Source organism: Nelumbo nucifera, chromosome 4 (genome assembly GCF_055504915.1).
Source record: "Nelumbo nucifera cultivar China Antique chromosome 4, China Antique-T2T, whole genome shotgun sequence".
NCBI lineage: Eukaryota > Viridiplantae > Streptophyta > Magnoliopsida > Proteales > Nelumbonaceae > Nelumbo > Nelumbo nucifera.
This window is the reverse complement of record NC_142652.1, coordinates 15,376,495-15,399,819: the sequence shown is the minus strand read 5'-3', so window position 1 is coordinate 15,399,819 and position 23,325 is coordinate 15,376,495. Positions and strand designations below refer to the sequence as shown.

The window sequence follows — 23,325 nt, the reverse complement described above, 5'->3', positions numbered from 1 at the left end:
CCCCACGTCAATCATTTTGGACAGTGTCAATCAATGTTTTAAAAAATGACTCGGAATCAAAACCATTCTGACCACCGATTTCTGAGTCAATAATTCAACCATTCGGTCCAAACAGACAGCCCGTTCTAACAAAATAAATTAAAAAATAAAAAATAATTAAAATTAAAAAACAGCCAAAAAAAAGTTAAACGGTCAAACAGATCGACGGTTCAACCGCTTGAGTCAACGATTCATTGATCGATTCAACAGTTTTTGGCCAAACAGTTCAACCATCCAGGTCAATGGCAGTTGGAAAACCTTGGTGTCAAGAATGTGTCAAGAATGGACAACGGGTATAGTGGTAATTTCGCTTTTCCCTTCAGAACTTGGCCTTAAAGGGCCATCCAAAACCCAAAAGCATGGCAATCCGGATCCAAGAGGAATTTTTGACATTGTTTGTAACGACAAATGTGAGAAGTTGGAGAAAATAAGCCTAAGAAGAAAAGAAGCGGTGCAGCCCATGCTGTGGTCCAACGGGCCGTTTATCGGGCTCTGGGAGTGCCTTTGTTCACTCTTGATGATCAAACTGTTAAAGGCCCCCCAGTCTTCTTCGTGCTTTTTCTAATTCAAACTTTAAACCTTTAGTCTGGATGAGGACCCATTTCAGTAGGTCCACCAAAAGATTAAAAGCAGTGAGCACAAACACAGCCAACGTATCTGCAAAGGTTTATTTACATGGTGCAATAATTCACATATAGCCTCTATATATGTATACACACATAATTAATTCTCTACTAATCTACAGTGTTGGCCTGAAGTAGGCCATCCCTTATCTGAGTGGCGATGTCCCTCACAGCACCAGGTCCATGTGGAATAAAGACAGACGAGGATTTTGATGATGCACCGATTTCTTTCATCGTGTCAAAGTACTGAGTAACCAATACCATGTCCATTACGTCCTTGGCTGTTGTTCCCGGCACATTCACAGAGAAAGCAATAACACTGTCCCTCAATCCGTCCACAATGGCCTGGCGCTGCCTAGCTATGCCAAGCCCTGCCAGGTACTTGGACTCAGATTCTCCCTCAGCCCTCTTTATCTGCAATATCTTCTCTGCTTCGGCTTTCTCATTTGCTGCTACCCTCAGTCTTGCAGCTGCTTGAATTTAAGATTTATAAATAAAAACCATTCAGCAGGGACCATGAAACAATGACTCGAGAGCTCATTTGTGCTAATGAATGAGCAGGTGTTAGTTTTTTCTTGTTAAATAGGTAATAGAGATTTGGCATTTATTTCTCTGTAGGAAAAAACAAATTAAGAAAACAAAAAAGAAGAAATCTAGAGTCCTCTACTCTACCCTACCATGGAAGACATAACCCATATATCCAGGTTCTTCGTTGACCGAAGAGATCAATCCATGGCTGGAAATGGACTTGCATGCATGTTCCATTTATATGTAGGAGTTGGGTCAAGAAGAAATGGTAATTATGCATTTCATCTCATGGATATCTATATTTGCCAAAAAGAAATCTGATGCATAACTAAGGTCCATATACTTTAATACTTACAAAACAATTAATTCCTCATTGTATTGGCAAGAGACCTCCCTCCAAAGGAGTGTGGAGTATGAAATGGCATAACCAACTAGATATTGGATGGTTAGACTATGGAAGAATTCCTTCATGCCCATATTTGGATCCTTCACTGCATAATGTACCACTTTCCAATCATGTGGACTGTGGATAGCTATGCTTTTCATATAGTTGGAAAATGTACATCATGTGGGGAAGGATCTGCACATGTTATCATATTGGATATGATACCTAATACTGCATGGATATTTATGAATATACTTTATAGCATTAACACTATGTAAAGTGGTATGGTTTAGCAACTTATATCATAAAAATACCTGCACATGTTGGAAATCTAACTAATTTGGCAAGACATAAATCTTAATAAATGGCATTCCTCTTAAAAAACTAGATATACATGCATGATATAAGGATGTTATATCGAATTCCTGTACCCATATCTGTGTTCAGAATTTTAGGAAATGAAAAGTCATATCCCTGTTTCTATCTGTATCATATCTGGGCATATTAGGTGGATAGGTGGTATGGAAAACTAAAGTATCCAAGGGAAGATATCTATATCAAATGAACAGTGTGATTTTCTATATAAGCTCCATAACAAACCATGTTAGTTTTCATATAAATAACCAACTAACAGCTATGAACTTAATTACTGTTCTTTCAAACAAAGAAAAAGGTAAACATAAGTTCTCTTTTTCAGCTTTTGCCATGTCAAAGGGACTTCAACTCAACAAAGCCTTATCCCAACTATATAGGGCCAGCTATAGGAATCCTGTTTCACCATCCTACTCTATCAAGGGCTACGCCCAGGGAAGTACTAGAAGTAATTGCCAATTAAGTGGCAAGACATGAATATTTTTTAAACTTCAACCTAAGCTGCCTCATGCAACATTCTCTGTCCATCCAAATCCTTTTATTGTGCGGGGACCACTTAGCCTATCCCCTCAGAATATACATAAAATGGAACTTAAGGATGAATAATTTTTAGGAAGAGAACAAAGAAAACAAGGACATCCCTTGAAATCCTATTTATGCAAAGACACAAATACATACCTGCATTTATCTCATTCATTGCTCTTTTAACATGCTCATCTGGTTCAATATCCACAATAAGAGTCTGGACTATTTCATAACCATATGCTGACATGGCCTGTTGTACCCACAATTGGAGAAAGAAAAGTAGAAAACAAGATTTCAATGAGCAATCAGGTAGGTTGCAAATGCCATTAAAAAGAGGAAAATATAATCAATTATAATATATATATATAATAATTGATAAACTATATATTCAAAACTTTACCTTCTCAAGCTCCTCTTCCACAGCTTTTGCTATTTCATTCTTTTGCTCAAAGGTGGAATCCAGGTCCAACTTGGGCACACTAGCCCTGATAACTGAAGAGCAACAAGAGAGGTCCATTAATGTTTCACGGATTGATCTTTAAATTTCAGATAGATATAATCATGTGGCATTAAGAAATGAAGTATGCGAGGAAAAAGTGAAAAACTAGAAGCAATCACTCATGTTAGATTGTATTGAAAAAGCATTAAAGGGTTGAGAAGTTTAAATGGAGACAGTGGAGGGCATTTCAAGATGGTACAAGAATGTTACTTAGCATATCTGCTTCTCTAGTCTGTTCTCTGTAGTCTATTAATGTAGGGTACCACATACACTGATAAGAAAGGAGATCCAAGATATATATGTAAAGAAATGGAACCACCAAGAAGAATTCCAAAAAGAGCCATACTGTTTTACACTCATACCATCAAAAACATAGGCTTGGATCTGTGCCCTGGTGTTGCTGAGCTTATAGAAAGCATCGGCTGCTTTTCCTGCCAAGGCACGATATTGAATGGATGCAACCACAGTGACAAAGACATTATCCTTAAAAAAAAAACAATGTTGATCAGGGTCTTCAAATGGAACATAATATAGTTAAAGATAATAGACACCATTCAAAAACAAAGGAGGAAGTAAACGTTCTCTGTGCTGGAACTAGCATATAAACAATGTTGGCATTATTGATGACAATATAACTGATGCACCATAATATGCAATAAACCACTTTGATCTCATTTTATCAGCAATAGAGTACCATGATTACAAAAATTCCAAAAATAGTTTATCTCAAATGAATGCAGACACAATTGGCTACAGTCTGCAGGTAAATTTCTGAGGATGGTTTAAGTTGATTGTTTAATCCCTCCTTGATGATATAGAGATAGATTCTATAGAATGTAATAAATTTTACCCTATAGAATTTCTTCCGTTAATGGTAAAAAGGTAAAGATAACTGGTTTGTCCATATCTCCTTTCTTTTTGACCCATATTTAGAAGTACTTTTTATTTTTAAAAAATAATTCTTTATGAATATCGCATTCTACTTTTGATCAGTCAAGTAACAAAATACCTAATTCTACATGTCTGTCATAAAACAGTTATAACCTTTTAATTAAGAGCATAGTGCTTCTAAAGCAACATCAAACAAGATAATGCTTACATCTAATCATTTGAGGAAAGTAGCTGAAAAAGAAATAACATGCCTTAGTTTTAGTTTCACAACGAACATCAAGTTGCTGTACACGCAATGAAAGATGGCCAGCTAACTGGCTCCCCAGACACCAAGGCAAGCAGTGACAACCAGGCTCAAGTACATCCGCAAACTTTCCAAAATTTTCCTTGATGGCCACTGTTGACTGGTCCACTTGAACACAGCAAAGTGCTTGTCCCATTATTTGTTTCTACTGGTAGAATGGAATTTATTAGGATAAGCCAAGAGATAAACAACAAAGAGATGATCCAAAAGGCATGATCAAATAAACTATTAGTTAATGTTTCCCTGGTTAGAGCCATACAATTCTTCCCAATCAGATACATCCAATAAGAAAGATGCAGATGCATTATTAATATGACCTTTCAAAGGTAAACAACCATGCAAACTCATAATCTAAATACTTCCCTACTAACCATATGATCTCATTGATAACCTAGCTTTAGATTTGTCCTTATTCATTGGTGCTTTAAAAGCCTTAGCTTATTGTCTGTCCCCCAGGGTTAAAGAAATCGGTTATATTTGAGACATTGCTGACCACTTTCAAATATTCTTCATAATTTAAAAAATAATAATAATCACTTTTCCAAACAACTATGGCTCCACTAGTTCAGTTGTTTCACTTTCAGCCAGATTTTCCAAGTTCAAATTTATACTTCAGGAATCAGGATAATAGGCTTATCACTGCAACACTAGACGGGCAGACCATATTTTCTACTGAAAGCTGCAATAAAAAAGAATAATTTTGTTTGCACGATTTTACCCAATTCAAGGTGGAAAAGTGTTGGCAAACAAAAGATTGATGAACCTTCTACCCACAACGCAGAGTTCAAAGAACATTAGTGTTTTTTGTGAGAAACAGATAAGGAAATACACCAAGTGTTTTAAGATTCAATAGACATGTTACTGGCTCTCTGTTAACTTTCCTATGATACAAGTAGCAGCGGTAGTAGTAATCAAGTGTTGTCCTACTTGGAAGAGTTTTCAAACTCTTGTGACAACAACTATTAGATATTGTTTATATAAGGCAAAAAAAAGAAACCTCATCAAATAAACAAATATGAAATACCAAGAGAGATAATGATCCCATGCTAGATTAGACAATAAAATATATCAACACGCCCTGGATTTCATAAGTCATATATTCAACAACAGAAAAGAAATAAAGTATACAGTCTGTGCTAGGACAAATGTATTGCAAAAGTAAAACCGATAAAACTGAAACATAGAAGTCCATATAGATTTCCCAAAAGAAGTTCTGTTAAAAAAAGGGCCCAATCCGATGAAAACTTTAGAATAAGTACGAAGGTTAGTGTAAAATTGTAACATTGTAATTATTTTTCGCGGCGAGTGTAATTTTGTAAATTAATAAACAAGGAAACGACCTAAATTTTGTAAATTTAAACAGTTCCAGTGATAAATGATAATGTAGCATAACCCAGCATCTGACTGTTCAAAGGAGAAATAAAGAAGATGAGATGATAACAAAGAGTCAACTCAAAAAAAAAAAAAGAGGAATTTGAGAAAAAAAACAGTATGAACAAAAAAAAATAACAGATTCAAGTTCATCAGACCTTCAAGGCTTCAACTTGAAGAAGTTATTACAACCTAAGGATTGAGGGAGACCAAAGATAAAAAAGATGCGAACAAATTGAGCGGAAACTAGAATCGAGTAAGAAAATTGGAGACTTTACATTGTAAGAAAGGAACTCCGTACCTTTAGAGCCAGAAGCTTGCACTGAACGATTACAATAAGAAATTTTACGAAGAAACTTCAATTGTGAAAACGCTGAACCTGAATTGTTAAAACGTATATTACGTGAAAAAAGGTAATGTGAACGAAGGGATAACAATAACATGGACGAAAAGGCCAGGGAAGGAAAATGAGAGCGAGCTTCACCCGCAAGCGAGACCACTCACCAATGGACCGGTCTAAGTCTTTCTAACACAGCGAAAGCAGTGGCCACGTGGCTAATTAAGACCAACTGACATGACAGATCGAGTCTTTAAATATCCCACTAGCAGATCTATCCATCTATCAGGCACGTGTTGCCAAATACTTTCAATTCCAGATATCCCTTCCGGTTCCACTTCCATTTCCAGTTTGCGGGGCGTTGAAGCGAAGGTTTTTTTTTTCATTCATTGAAATTTTTGGGCTTTAATATTAATAAAAATAATATTTTTAATAAAATTTTAAAAATAGGTTAATTTTTTAAAAATAATATCAAATAAGGGTAAATTTATTAGTGCCGCTGCCTTTGCCCACCTCCGGCAATGCCTCCGCCCAAGCGTTGCCGGAAGTGGTGGCAGGCGGCAGCACTGATAAATGATCTACAAAAGGAAGAAGATGAACAGTAATTTTATCTTTATTTAATATTATTTTTAAAAAATAACTTATTTTTAAAATTTTATTAAAAATATTATTTTTATTGATATTAGAACACAAAAGCTGCCCTTATATGCTATAATCCCAAAAAAGAGAATTATCAAAACAGAAGCAATGAAGCATAGACACAACTAGATAAAATTTTGGCCTTTGGCTGTTTGAGAACATTCTTGGGACCACGGAGTAAAATAGTAATTACTCCTATTTTCTTTTTTTTTTACCCAAAAGATAGATATGGGCTTGAATGGGTGAATGTATCCGGCCCATAAACGCTCTCAAGAGTCAAAGAGCATGGGCTATTGGCCCCCAACACCTAAAGTTATCTCGGTGATGTTTGGAATCGAAAATGTTTTTTTGAAAATCACTGTCTTATCGGAGTCACGTCAGCATTAGAGGAATTGCTGTTGAAATTTCTGTTTGGTTAGCCGATTTTGATGATTTTCGGAAAATTGGCCAAAAATCAATTCTTGAAATCAGCTCTTTTCAGGAATCATCTTTTTTTTTTGAGTGATTTTATCGATGTTTGGCAATTGGCATCCATGCTTTTGATATCAATGTTTTTTTTTTTTTAAATCAGTAAGTTCTGTTATTTGGTATCATTTCTGCCATGTAAGCTAATTTTTAAGAAATTGGTTTAAGTCTGTTTAGTACTGATTCTCAAGGGCCAGTTATTTTTGTATTAGAGTTATTATTCAATGTCACGTCATCCTCAAAAAATTGGAAATAACAAGAAATTGGGAAATCACCAATAAAAGGTGATCCCTGAAAATTGTTGATTTCAAGAATCAGTTTTTGGCTGATTTTCTGAAAATTACCAAAATCAGCCAACTAAACAGAAATTTCAATGCCAATTCCACTAACACTGATGTGGCTCCAGCATGGCAGTGATTTTTAAGAAATCATCATCAATGCCAAACATCACATACATGATTTATAGCTGATTCTGATTATTTTGAGGATGACCTAATATGACATTGAATAAAAACTCTAACACAAATAATCGGCTCTTGAAAATCAGTACCAAACTGACTCAAAAGCCGGTTTTTCAAAAATCAACTTATAAAGCAGAATGATACAAATAACAAAATTTATTGACTTAAAAAAAACACTGATTTCAAAAATCACCAGTTTTTTTTAAAATACAGTAAGTAAGAAATAATCATCTTTGATGCCAAACATCACCTTAATGTTAAAAAAAAAATCATTTTTTCGTCTAGCTGGTGCAAGCATCCCAATCGTTCAGCTTACCGCTGCATCTTAATATAAGTATATTAGAGAGATCATATTCAAAGTGTTGTGCCATCACTCATAGGGAATGGAAATTTTATAAGATGGCTACGAGGCCAGTAAAGTTGCATACATTAAAATCTTCGGAGTCAACAAACAACATTTACAGAAAAAATGATGTTCTTTCTGAGTTTTTTGGAGAATAAAACTTTCCTTTTCGGAGCAAAAACAAAAAAACAACATTTAAAGAAAAATGAGTGGTGGAGAAAATTAAAATTAGTATGAGTGGGAATTTAAGAAAAACTTTGATGGGTGATAAAATGAGAAGAATAGGGATTCAACTTGGGGCTGGGCTTGGATACATATACGGAAGCATACATGCATGCATGCTTACAGTTAGTTGCACATGGTTAAAAATAGGTTCATGTAACTTTTTAATAGGGCCACCTAAGCCCGATTGCCAATCCGAGTGTGTCAAATTTCAGTTTGGGTTGGGCTTAGGTTGGACAATTGGGCATTAAGTCCAATTCTTAGGGTTGGACACTTGGACCAGGGTTGAGTTTAAATCTGGTCCAGCCCGCCTGACTAGAGTTGACTAAGATGATTCAGGACCATAGTGACACACAGGTAAAAAGTGATGTAATGCAAAGTAAAGGATGATGAATTAACCAGGAAAACTAAATGGGAAACAGAAGGGAGATGCTACCCATCACAAGATGGAGGAACAAACAATCACATGGGTGCACCTTTGGCTTTTTGTTTACGCATCCAACATGAACATGAAAGTGCTAACCACCCCAGTGACTCTGAGTCTTTCTTCCAAGTTCTGAGGGTGTGTGATGTATCAACATTACAGCTGGCCGACGACAGTAAAAATAATATAGTTTTCAGTGTTGGAAGTTGGAAGCAAAGCTTGTTTGTTTTCAGAAACAATCTGTTGCCATGCCTCAAAAAGAGAACAACCATGTCATAATTCAAGTAATGACATGGGAAGCAAAAGACAAAGCAATAATCATTCGGTTGAGACACAACTGTGGGGACGGCAGCAGGATTTGTGACAACTTGGGTTTGTCGGACCATAGACGATGGAGAATGGAGATGGACAAACCTTCCTTTTCCTTCATTATAAACCTGAGTCTGTTGGGCAAAGCATTGGGTTTATTTTGGCTGGACTCTGGGCTGGCACTTTGAGAGTATACGACAATGATGATTATTCTGTTATAGGGGGAAAATACGTGCATATGGGATACCCACTCTTTATCCGATAATGTTCAGATCTGGATTGAATATTATCCATATCAAGCTTGCATCCAATATAGATGATATTAATAGAAATAGCTGATAAGAGGTCCAATTCAACAATGCATGTCACTCCGCACTCTTTATTTGTTTTGTGCAGTTCAACTGGAATACACTCCTGTTGGAGGGTTTAGCTACAGAAATTAGAAACTCTAGTACACACACCCACACAAACCTCAGCCATGGCAGCATACAAACTTCAACCCGTGCTGCTACAGCCTAGAGGTTCCAATTAGAACGACAAAATTGGCAGAATATCATCTAACTTGGCAGTACAGTAATCCTAAGGATAAGGGACTGTTACTGTTCGAACTTCCAAGACATGGCCGCCTCTATTTTCTACAAGGTTCCTTCCTCCAGGCTCTCACTAAATCACCATAGGGACAAGATACCCCCATTACCAAAACATGAGAGAGCGAGAGAGAGAGAGACCCCCGTGCGTCATGGATGGTAGACCTGTCACCTGTATGATTCAATTTAATATTATCGGATGGTATAATCCAACCGATGGGTCTGAAGTCTGATTACTGAAGTTACCAATGGATGGTGAACGAAAAAGATTCATTATCAGATGAAGAGATCCCACCCGCCAAACAAATTCGAGATATCTAAACCATTTTGCAGTCATTCCTATTCCCTGCCTATTTTAGATGATAATGACGAGTCAATTAGCTTTACTCCCATTTGATATATTTCCAAATAAATTAAAACCAACATAAGGTGGCATTACAATTCTCTCCTCCAAAAGCCTCCTCTTCCCTAAAATATCTCCTCAATGGACAATGGGCACGGCCCACCGACCCTCCTCACCAGTCACTACATAGAAACAACTGCGTCAGTTAATGATTCCTCGAAGGCTGGATCCCTTTCTCCTATTCAAATGCCCCCATGATGATATATATTTATATATATATATATAAAAAACCAAAGAAAATTAAGGTAAAAAATAAAGATTAAAAAAGAAAGAGGTCAAGAGCAATGGATGGACAGGAACTGAACATTATGGCTGTTTACCATTGGGTTTGGGTGACTGAAGGGGCTGGTGGTGGTGGTATGGAGAAGCATGAGAACCATGTATTGAGAGGCTCCTGGTTGGTTGCCCATTCCTTGACATAGACCCCGCCTGTGTTCTAAGCCCATTTCTGGCATTTGGGTTTGACCCAGTGCGCTCTGCTTGCATTGCCTTGAAGTAGTCCGAGGAGCTTGCCATGTCCTTGAGGTGCAGTAGAGGCTTCAGGGCTTCCACAACTTCACTCATCAAAGGCCTTGCTTTTGGGTCTCGGCTAAGGCAGTGTTGGGCCAGCTGGGCAGCCTTTTGTACACCTTTAATCGAGAAGTGACCCTCAAGGCGAGGGTCCATCAGCCGGTAAAACCTCCTCCTCTCACCAAGATGTGGCCGTGCCCATTCCACCAAGTTATGCTCCCCATTTGGTCGGTTTTTATCCATAGATCTTCGGCCTGTCAACATCTCTAGTAAAACCACCCCAAAACTATATACATCACTCCTTGATGTTAAATGCCCTGTATCAGAGGGGTGGTTGAGTCAGGAAAGGCAATAATCTACAACTTCAAATACAATGTGACTGAAACAAATGGCAAACTTTCCTTTAGGACCATTTTCTTTAGATTTCTTGAAGGTGTGCCATATTTAAGAAACAAAGTCACCAGGGAATGTATCAGACAATTGAATGTATCTGAAAAAGATGTATTGACAACCAGCACATTAAAATGTCGTGCAAAACCAGAGATCATGGACTCAGAAATATTCATCAATCCCCATGAGATGTCAACAAATACAGAACCAATTTACTTTACAGTATAAGGATTAAAAAAGTTGATTGCCAAGATCAATCAATGACAGGGAACCTCAATATATAGATTTCCATCTCTGTATATCAGAACACAGTTAAAGAGTGCCAACAAACCATCAGGATCCGGCTTATCAAGATAACAGTCGGTTAATATTTTACACATTTGTAGCTTGTTATCTCCAATACTCACGAGGGCAAATTCAATGGCTGGCAAGATGGCTATTTGATATTGTATATGGCTAGTAACAGATTCTACAATAACTTCATAAATTACTAATTATTTAGGCCCTTCATCCTTTGGCCATTTGGCCTCACAAGAAGCCCACCTTACCTTTTACTGAAAATTATACAGATTATCAAATATGCAAATGCTAAGAAAATGGAAGACCAACTTAAAGGTTAGAAGAATAAAGATGAACAGCAAGTCATTCCAGTGTCAAGAAACCAACTCCCTAGTGTAGATGGATATTATGCTATATAGATACACTTCAGTAAAAGAAAGGAAAGTTGAGTGAATAAAAGGTCTACAAAGTTCAGTTCAGACAATGAAGAATGTAAACAAGGTTTCCAACAGATACTCCACAGAACTTGAGAAAATAAAACCATTGATTAAAAAATGTAAGGATGCAAATTTCCTTTTTCTTACACCACATATACTAATTTCTATCCTTAGAATTGCTTTTAAGCATTTACTTCACAATATAGCATTTTCCTATGCGAAAAAAAAGGGTTGGACCAGCAAAGAATAAAGTTGGTTTACAAAGAAATAAGAAAATATAAAAGAAAATGGGTGAATAGAGAAACAGAAAACAGTAAACTGTAAGATGAGGGTTGCAACCTAATCATATTCAACAGTCTGAAACATTTAATCAAACTTACCGGTCATCACATACTCTGGGGCTGCATATCCATAGGTTCCCATCACTCTGGTAGAAACATGAGTCTTATCACCCTCTGGACCATCTTTGGCAAGTCCAAAGTCTGAAAGCTTTGCATTATATTCCTGGAACGGCATTTCATTAGAAGAGCATTAATTTTTTGGAAAAGAGTTTAGACTTGTACTTTTAGTCACCTACCGCATCTAACAGGATATTAGATGTTTTGAAGTCCCTATATATAACTGGCCTTTCAGCTTCTTCATGAAGAAAGGCAAGGCCTTTTGCAGCACCGAATGCAATTTTCATCCTGATGGACCAGGGAAGAGGCAAGGACCCTTCTGCATATAAAATGGTTGTTACCAGAATACATTAAACATCAATAATGCAAAAGCCAAGTATTAAACAGCAAATTGTAATTAATAAAACTGCTTTAAGAGATGGTCATGATTGACATTAATGTGAAAGAGATACAACTTGGCCTCATTACTGTTAACAAATGTCAGAGATGAATAGATCTTTGACAGAGAACAAGAAAGAGACATAAAAGGATATGCTGCAGTAGTTAACAAGTATTAGAAAAGCAATGTATTCTGATGTGCTATGTTCCCTCACTAGTAGTAGCTAGAGGAACTTCTCATTCTGATGGATTAGAAGATCAACAAATGATCTAGCAGATTTCTCTGACAATGTCTGGGGTCCAAGGAGAAGTGATGAATCTGGTTTCTTTTCTTCCAGAATAGAGGGGTCAAGGGTGCATTGGGGGAACTATAATATACAGTTCAAGGCTCTCAAGTTTGTATATCTACTACATTACCTCTGTATAAAATTACATTACAGCATCAACAAAAGTTATTAAGTTACAAATCAAAAGAAAAAGAAGCAACAAAGCACACTCCAAAGTTTGTTACAAGGCATACAACTGAACTCTATACGTACTTGAACAAAAAGCAGAAAGCAGACAACTGAACTTTCTATTATTCCGATAAGGAAGCTTAAAAATAGCATAAAAGGATGTTCCCACCCAGACCTCTGTTCATCAGAATGTAAGACAGTAAGCATGTGCCTTGACTCTTAAACACAGACACTTTACAGTGTCAGATACAGATCAAAGTATCAAGCTGGCAACGAACTCAAATGTGATTAACCCAGGACATGGCAGCGTAGACACACACTGAGGAAAATAAGTTATTTGGTGAGAGAATTGAGAGAGCTCACTTGAACCCGAAGATCAGCCAAGAGCTTGGAGAAAATATTTCCTAAGCAAGTGAAAAATAAAGATTACTTGTAATGGGGGTTATTCCTAGGGAATCTGAACTCTGGTTGTATTAGGACAGGGGAGAGGGAAGGTGGGCAAGGTAGCAAGGACTAGCTTAATTTATATACGAGTTGCTTGGCACATCTTGCTGCAATTGCTCTCATTCTTTTGTCATCAAATAATAAAAAGTGAAGTTAACAATAAAAAAAAAAGAAAAAGAAAAGCAAATGTGCATAATACAATTATTTGATTTTATCAATATATTTTCAGAAGTTGTCCAAAGAAATGAACAGTAAGATTGACTTGATGCAAATTGAAGACTATAAGAACACAAGGGAAAGACAGATTCAAGCAGTGATAGAAGACTCAATATCTAGCATAAAACAGAAGATACAGCTCTATAAGTGAATTGCATGCAAAACGATTAGTATAGCAAATGCCAAATGGTTTCAATAGAAAGTTATCATTTATGGAATAAGCTAACACATTTGAGATAACATAAATCTCATATAAACATTACTAGAACATGAAACAAATAGACAAGCTTTGTATAAATAAAAATGCAGATATGTGAATACAAGTATATAACAATCACTCAAGTTGTTACACTCAAGATTCATCAAAAAAATAATAATAATAATAACAATCACTCAAGTGTAGCAAAGTGGTTGACTGGTCTATATGTATTGGGGAAAAATATGATGCTACTGAAGTCTGTAGTATAAGCACCAACAATTCTAGTAAAGTGGTTTTACCTTGTCATCAAGCTACCCAAGATAAACTTCTATAGCAACTCAAGTCACATCAAAAAGGATCAAAGTTCAATATCAAAAACAAGTATCAATCAAATTTGCCCTTCTTATTTTCCTAAAAAGATAACCATATCTAAAGGAAGAATTCTTCTACCCGAAGCAATGTGACATTACAATTTTACGATTCCAGAAGCTTTCTTAAGCATGTAAATTCCACAATGGTCTCCAGAATACTCTATATCTCAAATTTTATTAGTTTTCCATATATTGTAATATGTTGACTCCCCAATGCCTTTTAAGTACCGCACATGCACATTTCTAAGTTTTCTATGGAGTGTCAATGCTCTCAATAATTACTTTTGTTTGCAACAGCAGACAAAGTAAAATCACATTAAAAAATTCAGATTACTCAATCTGTCCAACAAAAAAAGTCCAATATCAAAAAAACTAAATTGTCAAAAGATGAACTTGAACATAATACACCAAAAATCAGGCAGGCATATATGAACAATAATTCCAAACCCAGTTAACAAGGAGGCAGAAGATCAGAATACTAATTTTTCAAGCAGCATAACAAGAGTAATCTATGGAACTAAAAAGGTCAAAATAATTCCAAGCTTCAATAAGGAGAATGTCTTTAATCTCACTTATGAATAGGGAGCAGACTTTATAAGCATTGCTGATGATGCCCAAACATAAGGCATTCAGTGGATTTCATGCATGGTTAAGTTTGAAAAATAAATAAATAAATTCTTACACTTGCTAAAAACTATTTCCCTTTCTGTGGCATAAAATAAAATATAGCCAAAATGTTTCCTAGAAAACTCCCTAATCATCATCATCTAAGTCTTCTCCCAACTGCATTGTGTCAGCTACATGAATCCTGTTTCACAATTCAATTCTGTTCAGTGCCATATCCATCATTAAATTATGGGTGCTTAAATCATTTCTTATTACTTCCACCCCAAGTCCTTTTCAGTCTACCCCTAGCTCCTATAGCCCCTTCAACCTGTACAGATCCCTTTTCCTAATAGTTTCTGTAGATCGTCTTCTATACATGTGACCAAAGCATTTAAATCTACTTTCTCTCATTTTATCACATATTGGACCTACTCCTAGATTCCTTCGTATGACTTCATTTCTAACCCTGTCCTTTCTAGTTTTACCATTCATTCATCTAAGCATTCATATTTCTGCCACGCTCATTTTCTGGACAGGGTTTTGCATTTTTAACAAGCTCCCTAATGCTTTGGTATATTTAATGTCATTTTGAGCAACCTATATTTTCATAATCATATCATTATAATACCTTGGTCAATATATATAGAAATCTGGCTGACTTTTTTTTATTTTGAAGAAGAAGGTAAAGTATTGTATAAGAAAAAATTAAGGACCCATCTGGCTTTGACTAAATCATAACATTGCAATTGTCTAGCATATACCCTTTTTTTTGATAAATACTCTAGCACGTACCCTTCCTTTTCTTTTTATTTTATTTTTTTATCAGTGAATTGTAAGATTTATTAAATCATAGACAACGACAGTACAATTTAGGGAGTGGCAGAGATGCTACCTCCCCTCTAAGGAGGGGAGATGGAGGAAACCATCAACCCTTTAGTTAATAAACATAACAAAGGACAAAGAAAAATACAGAGAAGCCCAATACAAGGAGACCCGAGTAGCCCCTTGTTTAGCAAGATAATCAGCCAAGGCATTAGCCGATCTACCTATCCACTGAAATCTAACTGTCATGTCCCTCAATAGTCATTTGACCTTTTTTAAAATATCCTTAAAGTCCCAAGTGATGGTACCCAGGTCCCTCAATAGCATGTACCCTTCCTTCTCAGAATATATTAGTATTTTAATTTTATGCATTATGTATACAGCATGGAGGCACATATCATTATCATAGATTCCCAAAGGAGCAAACATAGTAGCACAAAAAGTTTCTGATATTGATATAGGTACCTAGTAGTTCTAAGTAGGCACATACCAAGAGAAAAGACAAATGATACCATTTACATGAGGAATTCTAGTAAGCAACAAGTTAATGTAATCTTTGAATATCCGCCCCACAGACCTGGTGGGACTCGTGAAAAGATACACTGCAAAAATAAATCATGCATGGGTCCATCATGTATGTGGATAAAGTACCCAAGAGTTGCATAAATTTGTTGTTTATTAGAATTCCTTTATTTATATTAATCAGGGGTATACCCTTTTTATCAAAACAAGGTGTGCAAAATATCTTCCATATTTAAAGGCTCCATCATTTCTTATTGGCTTCAACATGAAATAAAATGAATAACAAACAGAATATCTAACATCTAGAATGTTATACCAATGCGGTAGCAAATACTTTCCTATTTATGTGGTGTTAACTACTTTTGACACGGTAACATATAGTCAAATAATAATTAGATTTTCACATCCTGCTTCTTTTTCTTTTTTTTTTTTTGTTTCTTTTGAAGGGCTACACAATGGGGGTAGCCCATCCCCCAACCCAGGTGCAGGTGGGATTCCATCCCAAGTCTCCGCTATGACCAGCAGGAGACCTTACCAACCCGCTGATTGGACCTTGCTTCACATCCTGCTTCTCTTATCATCTCTTAAAATGCCATCAAATTCAAAACATTTTGCAGTTCATCTATGACCTTTGCAATATTTTTTTGATAACTAAGGCCTTTGCAATATATCAACACAAAGTATATAAAATGTACAATTTCACATTTTTGGGTAATCATTGTTCCCACGCAGGCTTTTTGTATTAAGTGTTTTTTATAAATATTTTTTGTATCAAGTGTTGACCAACGAATAAATATCATAGCATAAAAACATTTTCATATACTTAAAATCTCAGTTGTTCCTTACTAACTTTAATCTATTCTAAATAATGCCAATAATTGCCTTGGTTTCTGTGCAGGTCATAAAAGTTAAATCAGAGTATCATATCATATAAGGTTAACACTTAAAATCCCAATTGTTCCTTATTAGCTATAATCTATACCATATAATGCTGATACTTGCCTTGGTTTCTGTGCAGGTCATAAAAGTTAAATCAGAGCATTGTACCATATAAGGTTAATACTTACATCTTTACCCTTTAATCTTTACTTGCACACGTGCATGGCCCATGCCCCTACACTAGTACTTAATAAAACAAATAAAAGGGAAAACAACATATGATCCTATAATGTCTTATCTATATCATAATTACTAGCAAATACTTTGCCTATTTACCTAGTATTCAACTTTGACCAATAACTAGAAAGATTTATTAAGGGGAGAGAGAGAGAGAGAGAGAGAGGAAATACAAGCAGAAACAACCTAGGAGGAGAGAGAATAGTCAATTCCTCCAACAAGCAGCCCACACTCCTTCAAAATTAGAAAGGCGAAGAAAAGAAAGAGACCCATAAAACAAGAAGATCACCATGAAAGTGCCATTTTCAAACCAACTCACTCCTCCCATCACCATGGACAAAATGTTCAACCCTATAAACCAAGGCTCCATCTTTGAAAAGGCATTTGGGTGTTAGTGGGGACCTAGTCACCTAGGCAATAAGAATTTTATTTTATAGAACAAAAAAAAAAACTATATTTTGGTTAGTTCTTTAGTTTTATATACCAATCAGCATGTGCATAAATTGAAAAGTTAGCAATTATCTTTATTAAAAACATTAAATTTCCTCTTAAAGCACGCCACTTTAAATATCTAAATTTTAATATTTCAAAAGATAATAATATAATATTTAATAGAGCAACTTTATATCAAATTAGCAACTAAAAAAGCTATAATTTTATATGATAATTTTTTATCCATAATAGCATATAAAGTTGATACTTGCCTTGATTTTGGTGCAGATCATTAATGTTAAATTTCATTATATAATGCTAACTTATATCTTTACCCTTTAACGCGTGCATAGCATGTGCCTTTACACTAGTATGATAAAAATTTAAGATTGAAGGCAAGTAAATGAGAAAAGAACAAGGGTAGAACCACTGTTTTGTTTAATACGAAAGAGAGAGAGAGAGAACCTTTTTATCCTTGGGTTTTTTTTTGGTCTCCTCGAAGCCCTAGGATCTTTTAAAAACCCTGTATTTGGGTGTTCTGTAATAGGGAACCAATTGTAAGGGGAGGAGTGGGTGCCAGCCTGATTAGGGGAATGCCCGGCATTCTTTGTACCACTTGTAGTTAAATCATTATTTTTTTACATGTCTTAAAAAATGTTATAGTTGCCAATCGGGAAAAAAATCTTTGGATCTTTTAAATTCCAATGCTTAAACTTTACAACAAAGTATAAGTGATATATAGTATATCATATATTGCATTGACACACGTATTACCAAGATAATAGCCATTGCTATGATATTATAATAAGGCACCCACCTTGTTTTTTGTCACCTAGACAAGTGCCTTGTTTCTATAAGTCAAGGCATTAAGCAAAACACCCGACCAAGGACACCTAGTTGTCTAGCACCATGACAACTATGCATGACTCTTTTGCCATAGAATGTCTCAAAGTGGAACACCTATCTCAAAATAATAATAATAATAATAATAATAGTAATAACAACAATTGAGTCACCCTCCACCTTGACTACTTATTTTTCTTGAGGTAATTTATAGTTAAATTACTAGTGTGCATTAATGCTTCTTTTATAATTTCCTAAAATACCAGTTAATAGTTCCAAATATTTCACAATGGTTCCATGATCCCTACACCATCCTAGACAATGTTTCTGATATATCTCACACTCTATCTCTAACTGTCCGGAGACCCTATGCTTACCATTTTCATTATTTGATTATATCCACAAGCATAAGCAAATGCAGTAGCATAAAAAAGCTTATTTCAAAGCCCAATGTTACTTATTAGCTTTCCTAGCAGATAAACAGAAAGGGATTAATATCTGACATTTAATGGGTAGTATCTATGTAATAACAAGTGCATATTTACGATTTTTTGTTGCTTCCTAAAATAGCTTTGAGGAATCCCAAAAAATTTGCAATGCTTTCACAACCTTTAAAAATAAATGCTTTCCTAAAATATCTAACATTTAACTGTTATTCCCAAATCTTGATTCCATGGCAGATGAATACCATCATGAACCGCTTCACATTAAAATAATTCCATAAAATGCTATTATTAAGCACAAAGTGCTTCTACTTTTTTTATAAAGTAAATTACTGTATACCGAGAAGCTATACAGTAGGAAAAGCACAAAGTGTTTTTCCATCAGCCCATGTACACCGAGAAGCTATACAGTGGGAATATATGCTTTTGTGGGTCTTCTTTTATGATGAAATGTGAATGTTAGATTATAACTACCTCTGAATTCTTTTTTAATTGACTACAAAAAAAAGATTTTTATTAAAATATAATAATATTGTGATCTACAGAAGACGGACCAAAAGCCCCCCAGAAGCCTTTCACATTTACCACCTTCCGCACACAAAATCAAATGAAATCTGTTCTATTGACATTTGCAATATTCTCCAATGACAATAAATTCAATAAAATATATTTCTGAGTCAGCATATAAACATCAAAAGGGCTATTCAAACCCTTTGAAAAACCTCCTATCTCTTTCTTTCCATATTAATCAACACAAAGGACACCATCACCCAAAGGGAAGACCCCCTCAAGCCCAAAGAATTTTGAAGTCAAGAGCTTAAGACCCCACTAATTGAATAGGAAGATGCACTTGAGAGCAGTTACTTTGTGCAAAAAAATGCCAAAGGCTAGGTCCATATCCAGTCTACCCTCCCAAGACCCCAGATAGCTGGGACCAATATTGGGTAATGGCCTTTTTTAAATTGAAGAGGGAGGAGCCAAAGAAGAATCTAATGGCAAACAGAGGCTCCAAAATTCTTTGGGATTTAGACGTAAATTTGAATCGAAACCCTTTGGTTTCATGATTTGGATCATGAATCATATAATAAATTGTAGGATTTTGACAACCATGGATAATACACTTACCAACCTCCCTATCCAACACAGTACACTTGAACATTGGGCTCCAATTTCAAATCATCAAATCACCATGAAGCTTAAAAAGGTATCAATTAATGGTGCTACCAACCTTCAAGGAATGTGTAAAGATAAGGGCACGTATCATGAAGAATAGAAGTGCTTCTTTTGATCAGTAGAGATTCAATAGATATTATTCAAACATAGTAAATTCTCATGATATTTCTTTAATACTTTTTGTCAGCATGCTACTATGCTTTTTTAATCATTTCTTATGGTGGCAATTAATAACTCCAAAAATCCATACAACTTCTAACAATCTGTACAATATCTCAACAATACATTAACAAACTTTGCATTATTATAGGCCATCCTTCTCATGTTTACAACCATTTCAATCTCAATTAATGCCCATATTAACTGCATACACTATATCATTAAGTGTAAAGGATCTGTAGATCCTCCTCCCTTTTATGCTTTGATAAGATGTGCGCATTAAGTGATACCTAGCTCCAAAATTCAAAAGTTCAATAATAACAAGTTGTAAAGTTTCGACATTTTAGGCCAAGCTACTTAAGCCAATTATAACTTGTAAGGGGAATAGAAAAAATATAACTGTTGCATACTTCTAAATAGGTGGTTCTCCAGACTTCCTCGAGGCATAAACTCATACACCAGCAGCCTCTGATCATCTTCAATGCAGTAACCAATCAATTTAACCAAATTAGGATGGAGAAGATCACCAAGAAAATTGACTTCAGCCTGCCAGATAGAAGAGATGTGAAAATATCCATTACAGGAAAATCAAAAATCAGGGAAGCACAATATGCAACCTATTATTCAAGATAGAGTATGAAGGATAAGAATGACTTTACCAGCCACTCTTTATGGCCCTGAAGTCCATCATGATTAAGGGTTTTAACTGCAACAGTTAGCCCTGTGCCAGGTTTTACAGGAGCAGTTCCATTCTCCTCAATCCATCCCTTGAAAACACAACCAAATCCACCCTCACCAAGAAGACTCTCTGGTCTAAAATTTCTTGTTGCAGCCTTAAGCTCATTAAAGGTAAACCTTCGAAGCTGGGAAGCAACTTTCAGATCCTCGCCCACTTTGGGAGTGGATGGAATACTCCCACCATTGCTAGTGGTTGAAGAGGAGACTACTGGAGCAACTGGTTGATCTCTGCTAGTATCATTTGTGGATTTACTTTCCGCTGATCCAAAGACAGGATTAAAGTAATAAATAAATTGCAATAAAACAAGCTTATCTAACTCTGCTAATCACTGAAGATAAACATTTCATATATGTTGAACCATGAGAAATTGTAGCAAATGCCATTTGTGGACTGGAGTTAGCAAAGGAGCATCATGAGAAAATTAATAAAAGACAATTTTTAGAAAGAACCACAATGGAAAATAATCAAAATATCCCAGCTTCAAACCCACTGAGGAAAACCTCTCTTTTTATCTTTTTATATTTTTATATTCAAACATTCCCAGACAAAAGATGAATGATGCCAAGTAATGAAATTCCTAGAAGCGCAAGATCTTTCTTACTGAAAAGAACAGGGAATAATGGGAAAGGGGACAGAATGGTTGTAATCAACAAATTATGCCAACAAACATCGACAAAGGCATAACAGAAACAGCGCCTATTAAGCATGCAGTAAGACCAAAGTTCTTCATAAGTTCAGTACAATTTAATAAGAACTTAAGTATCCAAGTAAAGAAATACGCCTAAAATGCCAAAGAATTTCCAGAACATTGTTGAAATAGAATTTTTTCCATAAACAGAAATGATTACCATAATGAGTACTAGTACCGCTTATGGAGGTATCCACTTTGGATCTTGAAGAGATGCAAGAACCCATAAGCCTGAGCTTAAACCAACAACCAGGTTCCTCGGCTTTACCTTCTTTCTTCTTCTTCTTTCCCTTTGATTTCCCCACATCCCAAGACTCCGCCTGAATAGCATCAGGACCCTCTCCCATCGTTATGAAGTTTTAAATCAACAGTTCATATCTCGACTACAACAAACCTATCGAACAGCGCCCGTTCCTAATCAGCCTTTGCAAGCTCAGATATCCAAACCCACTGGCGGAAACTAGGAAACCACCTCAAAAGCTAAAACAATAAGTCCTCTTTGACAGGCACTTCAGGGAGTCAAAACGGAAGTCTCAGATGCCAAAAAGCAACAAAGATCACAACATGCAAAGTCGCTGGAAACAAAAATCGTTCCTTTTTCAGATCCTTCCGTTTGATACCAGTCAAACCCAGTAGAGAAATCTATCAGGCAGAACCCCAAATAAACGCAGATCACGAACTATCCCTCCAAACAAAACTCAGAAGCATGCGAATTGTCTGGCTAACACTGGATGAATCAGCTCGAAACCCGCCAAAAAAAAGTTCACTGAGAACTCCGAAAACCCTAAAAAATGAAGTAATAAATAGAAGCTGACCAGTTCAGAGCAAAAGAAAAAAAAAACTACTCCAATTATCTCTTATCAGAATTTTCCCCAGTCTACTGAAGACTACGGATTACAAAAGCAAATCGAGTTGCCCGAAGAAAACGGGCAGACGAGTTTACCTGCCCGAAACAACAAAAAATGGAGGGTCGATCGTACAGGTAGCTTTCGCAGCCACTGAAGGATGAGAGAAAAGCAGCATGAAAGAGAATAAGTGTGCGTCCAAAAAGAGATATAGAGACTAAGAACCAGGGAGCGAAAGGGCCGATGAATGAGAAAGAGGGAAAAGGAGCAAAAGAACGGGCAGCTCGGACCTCGGGCACAGGTGGAAGCGGAAAACGCGGGCAGCTCGGGCAACAGAGAGAGAGAGAGAGAGAGGAATTTAGCCAACCGGGGTTGGCCGTTCTCAACTTCTCATCGTTAATGCCTCGCCTTTGCAACAGTGACAAGCATGTTCCGGACACAAACGTTCTTTTTCCGAGATTTTTTTCCCTCTTTTTTTTATTCTATTTTCCATTAAATTACTCCTAAAGCCTAAAAAAACAAATATTTTCCGGAAAAATTCCTGCTCTCTCAGACTCTCACCATTCACCAATGCAAATATGCAATGCTTTTCCATGTGTGCAGGTAAAATAATTTACTAAACACCCTATCAAATTACGTAAACACCCATTGGAATGGACACGTGTCAATCCAATGGCTTCAGAACAGAACAAACACCACGAATTTTGGGTAATGCCCCTATTTACATTTTGTCCTTATTAATTTAAGGACTGTGCTCAAACAATAAATAAAGTAACAGTTTTTAGGGGTTTTAGCCCCACGTGTTGGGCTGGTTCTGTGCCTTTAAAAGCAAAAGAATAAAAATAATCACCCCCTAATTCCGTATATTTTCACAAATACCCCTATTTAAGGTCTGTCGTCTTGTTATTGAAGGAAAAGTGGGTTTGTGCAAATATGGGAACTAGTAGTACAATAAATAGCACAGGATTTACTCTGAACAACAGGGAGCACGATATCTTTCGTAGTCCCGACTCGTGAGGAGTTAACTCGCCTTCTCTAGCATTTTAACCATCATCAATGGATCAGAGATTGACGTGTTCCAGGAGATTGTCTGCACCCCTGTGGGGTGTTTGGATAACCCTATTAAACCCCTG

At 36.1% G+C, this 23,325-nt stretch overlaps 2 protein-coding genes across 10 annotated transcripts; both read right to left on the bottom strand.

The window, feature by feature from the left end:
* Window positions 1-672: 672 nt before the first annotated feature.
* On the bottom strand, window positions 673-6,037 carry LOC104586735 (hypersensitive-induced response protein 1-like). Of its 3 annotated transcripts, none has more exons than XM_010244056.3 (6): window positions 5,839-6,037; window positions 4,114-4,314; window positions 3,334-3,454; window positions 2,873-2,964; window positions 2,626-2,722; window positions 673-1,132 (listed from the first exon to the last, which is right to left on the bottom strand). In XM_010244056.3, exons 2-6 carry the CDS (start codon window positions 4,300-4,302, stop codon window positions 774-776), a joined length of 858 nt encoding a protein of 285 aa, XP_010242358.1. In that variant the 5' UTR covers window positions 4,303-4,314; window positions 5,839-6,037; the 3' UTR covers window positions 673-773. The 3 variants fall into 3 exon arrangements, with proteins under 3 accessions (XP_010242358.1, XP_010242359.1, XP_088742510.1); XM_010244057.3 differs by having other exon boundaries at window positions 4,114-4,311; window positions 5,839-6,033; XM_088886384.1 differs by lacking the exon at window positions 5,839-6,037 and adding an exon at window positions 5,696-5,724.
* Window positions 6,038-9,690: 3,653 nt separating this feature from the next.
* On the bottom strand, window positions 9,691-22,626 carry LOC104586733 (serine/threonine-protein kinase PBL34-like). 7 transcript variants are annotated; one of them, XM_088886380.1, is made up of 8 exons: window positions 22,291-22,606; window positions 21,508-22,131; window positions 20,580-20,917; window positions 20,331-20,466; window positions 11,921-12,057; window positions 11,724-11,847; window positions 10,048-10,554; window positions 9,691-9,849 (listed from the first exon to the last, which is right to left on the bottom strand). In XM_088886380.1, the coding sequence occupies exons 2-8, from the start codon at window positions 21,692-21,694 to the stop codon at window positions 9,806-9,808; spliced, it is 1,473 nt and encodes a 490-aa protein (XP_088742506.1). In that variant the 5' UTR covers window positions 21,695-22,131; window positions 22,291-22,606; the 3' UTR covers window positions 9,691-9,805. The 7 variants fall into 7 exon arrangements, with proteins under 7 accessions (XP_088742506.1, XP_088742507.1, XP_088742508.1 ...); XM_088886381.1 differs by having other exon boundaries at window positions 11,921-12,060; window positions 21,526-22,131; window positions 22,291-22,593; XM_088886382.1 differs by having other exon boundaries at window positions 21,526-22,131; window positions 22,291-22,521.
* Window positions 22,627-23,325: the final 699 nt, after the last annotated feature.